Source organism: Babylonia areolata, chromosome 2, assembly GCF_041734735.1.
Source record: "Babylonia areolata isolate BAREFJ2019XMU chromosome 2, ASM4173473v1, whole genome shotgun sequence".
In the NCBI taxonomy this organism is placed as follows: Eukaryota; Metazoa; Mollusca; class Gastropoda; order Neogastropoda; family Buccinidae; genus Babylonia; species Babylonia areolata.
In genome coordinates this window covers 63,663,937-63,674,174 of record NC_134877.1, presented here as the reverse complement: position 1 = coordinate 63,674,174, position 10,238 = coordinate 63,663,937, and the positions used below count along the sequence as shown (strand labels likewise).

Below are 10,238 nucleotides of genomic sequence, written 5' to 3'. Positions count from 1 at the left end.
CCCCTAATACTTCCCAATCCGATGTCTGCGCATAAGCCATTAGTAGCCCCTAATACTGCCCCAAACGATGTCTACGCATGAAGCAGCAGTAGCCCCTAATACTGCCCCACCTCATGTCAGCGCATGAAGCAGCAGTAGCCCCTAATACTGCCCCATCCCATGTCAGCGCATGAAGCAGCAGTAGCCCCTAATACTGCCCCATCCCATGTCAGCGCATGAAGCAGCAGTAGCCCCTAATACTGCCCCATCCCATGTCAGCGCATGAAGCAGCAGTAGCCCCTAATACTGCCCCACCTCATGTCAGCGCATGAAGCAGCAGTAGCCCCTAATACTGACCCATCCCATGTCAGCGCATGAAGCAGCAGTAGCCCCTAATACTGACCCATCCCATGTCAGCGCATGAAGCAGCAGTAGCCCCTAATACTGCCCCATCCCATGTCAGCGCATGAAGCAGCAGTAGCCCCTAATACTGCCCCATCCCATGTCAGCGCATGAAGCAGCAGTAGCCCCTAATACTGCCCCACCTTATGTCAGCGCATGAAGCAGTAGTAGCCCATACCGCCCAGCGGCAGAGAGGGGATGTACATGGGCCGGGGCCCAGCGTTGCCATGGCCACCGGACATCCCTCCGCATACGGACCCGGCCACCCTGGCGGGCAGCACGGGCTGCGAGGGGTGCGGAGGGAGGAGGGCTGAGGAGTGCGGGAACATCCGCTTCCCGTCCTTCACCAGCAGCGTCACCGCCGCCTTCTTGGCGGACGCTGCCAGCATCTGCTCCTGCTGCAGCTGCCGCCGCTTGGTCTTGTAGCGCCGGTTCTGGAACCAGATTTTCACCTGCGTCTCCGTCAGCTTGAGGGCGCGCGCCAGCTCCGCGCGCTCCGGGCCCGACAGGTATCGCTGGTGCCGGAAGCGCCGTTCCAGCTCGTACACCTGTCCGTGCGAGAACGAGGCTCGGGACCGCTTCCGTCGTGGCTTGTCCTGGCTGGACGAGGATCCAGATGTCACGCTGCCCGGGCTGCAGGACTGCGCCTCCTGGGTGTCGTCTACCAGCCCTGTAACAGACATCGTCATCAGTGTCCTGTCCTGACTACAGTCCCTTCTGACGGTGGACGTCACGTCACGTAACCCCGACCTTGCCGTCATGGTCTGAGAGATGAGAAGAGACCGAACGAAAAGCAACAGATATACGCACATTCTTAGACAGAAACAAAACGTGTAACCAAATCAACGTCTTTCGTGTGTTTCTAAAGACCATGATCGATGAAGCTGATGATTATATTTTTACAAGCTAATATATATTTTTGCCGAGGTTGACGTATATCAGTCCGTGTATACATGCGTGCGTAAGCTGGTGCGTGCGTGCGTGTTTGTGTGTGTGTGTGTGTGTGTGTGTGTGTGTGTGTGTGTGTGAGAGAGTTATATTCCATGCTATTTTTTTTTATGTTTCGTGATTAACTCTTGTTGTTGTAGTTGTTGTTGTTGTTACCGTCTACACCGAGTGTCCGTACCGATTTTCTTTTTTCTTCACTTTTTTTCTTTCTTTTTTTTTTCTTTTCCTTTTTCATCTTTTGTGCATGTGAGTGGGTGTGTGTGTTTGTGTGTGAGGGAGGGCATGGTGTAAAGAAGCTTCCAGCTTATCCAGTTACCCTCAATAAAACATTTGTTCATTGTTGTTCAAAACATTTGTCCCTCCTTGCCCTAAGTCCCAACACACATGACTACGGAAGCATTCAACACACAGTGGTAGCATGTATGATAGACGTATGATAGTTAGTCGTGTCAGAACAGCAGCAGAGGCAAATGCTGTAGTCCCAAATATTGTAGCGGAGATCGAGTGTCTTGCCCAAGTTACATACATCTCCGCAATCTCGGCCAAGAGGGCTTTAGGACAGTTGGCGTTGGGATGGTCCCCAAAGGCCAAGTTGCCCCCAATGCTGCAACACTAAGAGCCAGTGCAATCTGGCCACCTAGTTTGAGAGTCATAGTCCTTCTCAAAACACTGTATGTATGATAGTCAGTCGTGTCCGACTATGACCATCGGGACAGCAACAGCTGTACCGATTATCTGGACGAGAATTTGATTATGGTGGAGAGTGTTTTGCCCAGGTTACATCCACACTCTGTCAGCCAAGAGGGTTTCAGGACAGTCGGCGTTGGGATGGCTCTCATAGGCCAACTAGCCCCAAAGGCTGCAGCACTTAGAGCCAGTGCAATTTTGCCTCCTAGACAAAGCTAACCCCACACCCTCCTCACCACTGTCCCACACAAAGGCCGACTGCGTGCGAGACGCCTGCTGCCCTCTTGAAGCACGAACAAGCCAAAGTGTGATAAGCTTTTCCTCTTTTTCTTCTTCTTTCTCTCCTCTTTTCCAACAAACTGTCACATACACCCCCCCCCTCCTCACCCACCCCAGGGGCTGCGGACCTGTAGGTCTACAAGAGTGAACTGAACTCACCGAACCGCTGAGGTCTACACGCTGCAATGATCGTCATGCCAAGTAGTGCTTGTTGAGATCGGGTCGTTCAGATCAGATCTGTGTGTGTGTGTGTGTGTGTGTGTGGTGTGTGTGTGTGTGTGTGATCCGTGCCTGTTTCTGAGGACTTTTCAACATGTCAAGTAAGAATAGGTCACCAAACGACGAACACCTGCAGTGGTTTTGTCTTCTTTTTTTTCTTCCCTTTTGTTCTTCTAGGGCTCTCTCTTTTTTCGTTTGTTGTTGTTGTTGTTTTTGTTTTTGGTCCAACTTTTTTTTTCTCAAGGCCTGACTAAGCGCGTTGGGTTACGCTGCTGGTCAGGCATCTGCTTGGCAGATGTGGTGTAGCGTATATGGATTTGTCCGAACGCAGTGACGCCTCCATGAGCTACTGACACTGATCAGCTCGAATGCAAGAAACGTTTCATTGCTACATGACGGGAGACATGTCTAGTGACGCTCCATCAGCCAGACACAAAGCGGTCATCAGCGTGGTTGACTGTGTGTGTTTTGTGTTTGGGAGGGAGTGGGGGGGGGAGGGGAGTGAGGGGCGCTAGGGGGGAGAAGATGGAGACGGGAGGGAGTGTGGTTGACAGGCCTCATAACACATTCCGATTAGTGATTCACACACACACACACACACACACACGCACATACACATCCTTTCTACCCCCATTCACACACACGCCCTTTAATACTTTTTATTTTTTATTTTTTTTTTTTTTACTCACTTGTGTAAACAAAATGAGTCTATGTTTTAATCCGGTGTTCGGTTGTCTGTGTGTGTCCGTGGTAAACTTTAACATTGACATTTTCTCTGCAAATACTTTGTCAGTTGACACCAAATTTGGCATAAAAATAGGAAAAATTCAGTTCTTTCCAGTCATCTTGTTTAAAACAATATTGCACCTCTGGGATGGGCACAAAAAATAAAAAAGGAAGTCAAATTATATGCCAATTGGATTTACTGTTATATTCATATATTTTTTTATTCTCTAAACTAGCACTTTAATCTGATATTCAACACAACAACAAGAGCAGTCAATTTTATCATTTTTTGTTCAAACAGAAACTTCTTTTGCTGAGCATGGAAGTTATATTTATTTTGCATGTCTTTGGTGCAGATAGTAAAAAAGGGAAATTAATCTGTAATTAATGCTAGGGGGGTTAATTTGCTTTGAACTGATCTTTCTCATCTTAAACATTACATTTTGAAATTACACTCAATACATGAAAAGCTTGTGTGTTTTACTCTCAGTGTACAGGGCTTTCACTATGTTCATTCGCCCAAGTGGTCTTTTTCGGAAAATACTTAAAATCAATACTACGAGTGGATCTATTGGCTGAGCCCTGAAGGTCATGGGCAAAAATCAATTGGGTACACATATTCATACATATTCAAAGCGCGTGCTGATATTCCACGCAAACGCGAAGGACGCCATTTTGTTTCAAGTTGTTGACCTGCCCGTTCAGTCCTATATTCAATCGACAATACATGATAACATGTGATGGAAAGTTGGAGAAGGAGACTGTTAAATATTCGTTCAGAGAAAGATTTGTGAACGCCTCATCACTTACTGGATTATGTCCCAAACTGCCATAAAAATATCAACAAAATTAGTCGGGATTCACAGTTTAAAATAATGATAAACCATGAGAGCTAATACCCTTGATGAAACGTAAAAATTTCCAGTCTTGAATTTTCTCAAAATGAAGTCCTTTTTACTTCATACGACGTTTACAAGTACTTGTACTTGGCTCAACATGTTATTAGTTTAACAAAATACTCAATTTTCATATCAACTTTAAAACTATAAAACTAGAATGAACATAAAAGGGAAATTGAATCGTACGATTCCCGGCGAGTGTAACTAAGCTTGTACATCTATCTAGATCCAGAGAAAACGGCTAAATGTTGCAGTGTGATTGCGGCGATAGCCACGTCTCCTTTACCGCGGACTTAAAAAGAATTTTTAATTGCCCTTAAAGATTTTTTGAATGCCCAAGATACACCAGAATAATATGATTTAAACAGCGTTCTCACTGCGAATATCGCGATTGATTTATCGCCCTTTAAAAAAGCATGTTTAGATATTAAATTTTTGAACGTCAGTTTTGGAGCCACGATAGTGTATTGGGTAAGACAGTTTCTTCTCACCCAAACACGCAGAGTTCGAATCTGCCGTGAGGACTTTTTTTTTTTTTTTTTTTTTTTTTAAACTCGAAGCTTTATAATAACAAATACAGAACACATTTTAACGATTAGATTTTTTTTTTTTTTAAAGTGTATCACAAGTAAGTCTTGAAGGCCTTGCCTCTCTTGTTTAAAAAAAAAAAAAAATTACCGTTTAGTATCACTTTAAAGTGGAAAGAACTACTACTACTACTACTACTACTACTACCACCACAAGAAACCACAACACTCCATAACAAATACCACATATCACCCATACTTATTAGGAGGAAAACGAGGAGATGGTAAGAGACCAACTTAAATTCCTTGATCAATATCATACCCGTTTAACATGATTAATTTTGTGGATTTTATGTAAACCAGCGTGGTTGATTGCATTTACATTTTTTAAATTATTTATTTATCATTTATTATTATTTTTTAACCCAACTTGTCAAAATGGCTGTAAATGCTTTTGACAATAAATCACCATGCACTATCATCTCTCTCTCTCTCTTTGCGCGTCAAGTGGTGGAGTGGATCTCTTACCACTGACCTGTATGCATAGTGACGGGTGGCGAGGCAGGTGTCTTAGAGTGCTGCAGAGATGACAAGGAAGCAGCAAAGTGCCGGCAACGGAAACGTTGGTCTGTCTGGCATTGTTCTGGCATTGACGTGCGGGGGTGGGATGGGGGTGGCTGGAGAGGGGTGTGAGAGAGTTACCGTGAAAGGACCAGCAGTTGGATGGGAAAAAAACGGGAGAAGAGCCGAGAATCCATCCCACCCACCCTCTCACCCCCCGGCACTTCAAAGCGAACCGGTTGGGGGAAGAGGAGGGGGTGGGGGGTCGGGGGAGAGGGAACGGGGGGAGTTTCAGTTTCTCAAGGAGGCGTCACTGCGTTCGGAAAAATCCATGTACGCTACGCCACATCTGCTCGGCAGATGACTGACCAGCAGCCATAACCTAACGTGCCAGTCAGGCCCTGGGTTCATGCACATACATGTTTCAGTAGATACCGGAGTGGATTTCTTCTGGAGAACGTTGCCAGAGGAAAACACTTTTGTTGCCATGGGTTCTTTTCCAGTGCCCCAATTGCGTGTTGCACACAGGACCTCAGTTTATCGTCTGATCCCAATGACCGGATGCTAAGTTTGATTTTCCAATCAAATTCGGGAGACCTGGATTCGATCCCAGATATTCTCGGGTACTGTACTGGCCTATAAACGTCTTAATCATTCTGCCCGGGGGCAGAAAGGAAAGAAGTAGCGAAAGAGTAGTTTGATCATCGCATGCACTTATTTTAATTTTATTTATCTATTTATTTTATTTTATTTTATTTTATTTTTACAATCAGTACGTTGCCCGAGTGATGCCTATGTGGACAAAGAAGGCCTATGTATACGAGGAGGAACTCGCTTCTTGAAGACATTAACTCTCTCCATACGAACGGCGAAAGAGACGACGTTAACAGCGTTTCACCCCAATTACCATCATCAAAATATTGCAAGTGGAAGGCTCTTATACTGAAGAGGTGAATGTTGACAAAGAATACCACAATTCTGACGACGAAAGCTAAAGGTTGGGTCATTGAGACACCCACTGGACATCCGAGGGGTCTGTGTAGAGGAGAAGAGAGGACTGGCCGTACTGAGTGAGTTTATGTCCCCCCCCCCCAACCCTCCCCCCCCCCTCTCTCTCTCTCTCTCTCAGTCTGTATGTATGTCTATCTCTCTTATCTGTTCGTCAAGAACGCAGACTGCACTTTCTGTCAAACTCTCTTGTTATCAGTCTGTAGTCCAGCCAGCCCCTCACAGCAGTGCTTTGTGTGTTCGCTTCTCTGATGTGTCCACTCAGAGGAGGGGGTGGGGGTGCACACCACAGTTATCACCGGTTCCCTTGAAGGACACACACACACACACACACACACACACACACACACACACACACACATTCCCTTGTTGGCAAGAAAGAAGACAAAGACATTAGTTATATGGACTCTTGTCGCGTTTCCCACCCCGTGTGTGACGTGGCTGAATTCTCAATTAATCAATTCAAGCAAGAGAAGCCAAAGACTGACCGTGTATTATATTAAAATGATCACTCGCCCACTGCTTTCGGACGAAGTCATGATCATTTAGTATTGGGCATGAACGTAACTACTTGGTCAGCAATTAGACGCATGCTGCTGCCGACATCGCGCGAGTGTGGCACCAACTCTGGGAGCTATGTCTGCGACACCACTAGCGATCATGTTTTTTCCTCGTTTGTGTGCTGGAGCGTGTGTATGACGTGCACCGTGTGTGTGTGAACTTCAGCTTCACGCCACATATACATACACATGCATACGTATGTATGTATATGTATATATGTGTGTGTGTATATATATATATATATATATATATATGTGTGTGTGTGTGTGTGTGTGTGTGTGTGTGTGTGTGTGTGTGTGTGTGTGTGTGTGTGTGTGTGTGTGTGTGTGTGTGTTTCAAACGTTTTCTGGGTTAAAACTGAACATACAAAAGACAAAAGCGTTACGGATGGGCACCCATAAAGAAGAACACAACATCCCCTTTACAATTAATTGTAAACAAAATAGAAAAACCTTGAATACATTTTGAAACAAACGGAATGGCAAGACAAATAGAGAAAAACTGAATACACAGGATTAACCGTTTAACAGTTGAATAACGGATTGGAGTAAACGTAATTTGAGTATCATGGGTTAAATTCATCATTAAAACATTCTTATGGAGTCAGTTTATATACGTCATGCAATCAATTGGTTTTCCACACACAATTCTAAGTGAATACAATACTATTCATATTTCTACGAAAGAAAAGGTTTAACAACAGAAAGGCATTTCAAAAGTATAAATAAAAGTTTTGGAGGTCGAATTAGTGGAGGGAGGCTTGAATATGATAAGCATTACTAAGCTCCAAAAATAACTGAATTTACAATGGATAGGAAAACTTTCTGAATCCAGTGAACAAGAAAAACTGGCGCTTCATACCAAAATGGTTCTTGAATAACCTTTCTACGAACGACTTTTATTTTCGTAATAAACTGGAGAACAAAAGCTTTAAAATACTAATATCATAGACGATGAATTATGAAAAGATATATTGAACCAAACCTCTGTTACAAAGGTCAATAGGAACTTACAGATGTAAAAATGTAGAAATTTCCATTCAGAATTGCTCTTCAAGAACTCGTTAATATGATATAAAGTCGGTGTTGTTCTTTCAAAACTGGCATGAAAAGTGGATTGAACAAACGAAAGACATACTTCATTGAAATAAAACGTCTTCCATCATTAGAAAAAGAAGTAAAGCCAATACAATGTTTTCAATACAATGCTTTGCTGAGCTCTGTCCCTTACACCTACACCTAGATACGTTGGATACAGAATGGAGGGAAAAAGACAAACTATCAACATTTTGAAGCGAGATATTTTAACAAAAAGCCAGCTCATATCCAGAAGCTACCGAGGGCAGAGACAGAGGACTTTGTACCAATAGCCTAAATTTTGACATAGAAAGTTCGACACTGAGCTTGACAAATCAGCCTTGTCCTTCAAACCGTGTCCACTACTAAGGAAAATAGGCGAAGAGTTCTTCATTGGAAGATATTACATGACATCTACCTTGCGAACACACTTCTAAACAAGAGAGGCAAGGCCTTCAAGACTCACTTGTGATAAATTAAGTCCCCTAGCATTAATTACAGAGTAATTTCCCTTTTTTACTATCTGCACCGAAACGTTTGCAAAATAAATAAAAATTCCATGCTTAGCAAAAGAAGTTCCTGTTTGAACAAAAAAATGATAATAATGACTTCTCTTGTTGTTGTGTCAGAATAAGAGGTCAAAGTGCCAAGTTCAGAGAATACAAAAAATATAAATATAACAGTAAATGCAGTTTGCATATAATTAGGCTTCTTTTTTATTTTTTGTGTGCCCATCCCAGAGGTGCAATATTGTTTTAAACAAGATGACTGGAAAGAACTAACTTTTTCCTATTTTTATGCCAAATTTGGTGTCAACTGACAAAGTATTTGCAGAGAAAATGTCAATGTTAAAGTTTACCACGGACACACAGACACACACACAGACACACACAGATACACACACACACACACACACACACACACACACAGACAACCGAACACCGGGTTAAAACATAGACTCACTTTGTGAGTCAATAAAACGAGAATGTCAGAAAGTAACAAATGTTCATACTGAAAAGATACCAACTGAACATCTTCTGTGACTGTCCAGATGCATGGAAGTTCCTGGGTGTCACAGAGTAAACAATACAAAGCTATCATTAACAGACGTATCATCTGGCATAAACTGTTCAGACTGCCTTAAAGATTATCATATGTTCATTAATAAAATTTACTGATAAGTAAAATGTGCGTTACCAATTAAAAAAACAACAACAACAACAACAACAAAACCGCAGCCTGCTTTTTGCCTGCAATCCATATTATTCGAACGAGAATGTTTTATAAGAAGATGATTTGGTTCTTAAAGCATATCCGGCTATGCAAAAAGAAATAGAAAAACGAATAAGGTAGATAAACATTGTAAAAAAAAAAAGTACTTATGACATATAAGGCATGACTGCTTACTTGATTAGATACTTATACTTAATACTTATTCTTATAACTGTTTGTTAACTTGTTATTCATTTTGTGTATTCTTGCTTATTAATTGCTAATGTATTCCTTTAAATAAGTCATCGGACGGGCGCAACAGCCAATTGGTTAAAGCATTGGACTTTCAATCTGAGGGTCCCGGGTTTGAGTCTCGGTAGCGGCGCCTGGTAGTAAAGGGTGGAGATTTTTCCGATCTCCCAGGTCAACATAATTATGTGGAGACCTGCTAGTGCCTGAACCCCCTTCGTGTGTATACGCAAGCAGAAGATCAAATACGCACGTTAAAGATCCTGTAATCCATGCCAGTGTTCGGTGGGTTATGGAAACAAGAACATACCCAACATGCATACCCCCGAAAAAAGGGGTATGGCTGCCTACGTGGCGGGGTAAAAAACGGTTATGTACGTGAAAACCCACTTGTGTTCATACGAGTGAACTTGGGAGATGCAGCCCACGAGCGAAGAAAAAGAAGAAAATAAATCATCGAACATAATCTTGTCTGTAAGTTACCTTATTTTCTTCTGCTTTGTGCATATCTACAAGACAGTAAATGAGGATTACGGCGTGTGAAGCCAGAGAAAGTGACAGACGGGCAAACCAAACGATAATACATTAGAACAAAAAAACAACAACAAACCCAAACAAACAAACAAAAAACAAACAAACAAACACACACAAAAAAAACCCACTAAAATCTTGTATGCAAAGATATTGTCCATTAATAAAGAAGGACACAGCACGAATTGGGAGTGAAATGTAAAAGTAATAATCTACAGGAATGGAAGACAGAGAAAGATGTGCATATGTAGAAAGAAAAAAAAAAGAAAGAAAGAAAAAAGACCAAAACATGACAAAAAGACAACAACATCAACAACAAAAATGCCACCACCACCACCCCTCAAAGAATTTAAAAAAAAAAAAAAAAGAAAAAA

At 42.5% G+C, this 10,238-nt stretch overlaps 1 protein-coding gene across 1 annotated transcript in view; it reads right to left on the bottom strand.

Moving 5' to 3' along the window:
• Nucleotides 1-515: 515 nt before the first annotated feature.
• LOC143277983 (uncharacterized) overlaps nt 516-10,238 on the bottom strand; it is a 28,382-nt gene continuing 18,659 nt past the window's right edge. The window contains exon 5 of the mRNA XM_076582998.1: nt 516-1,051. Within this exon, the coding sequence (XP_076439113.1) occupies nt 531-1,051 (521 nt within the window). The 3' untranslated portion in view covers nt 516-530. The remainder of the gene's footprint in view (nt 1,052-10,238) is intronic.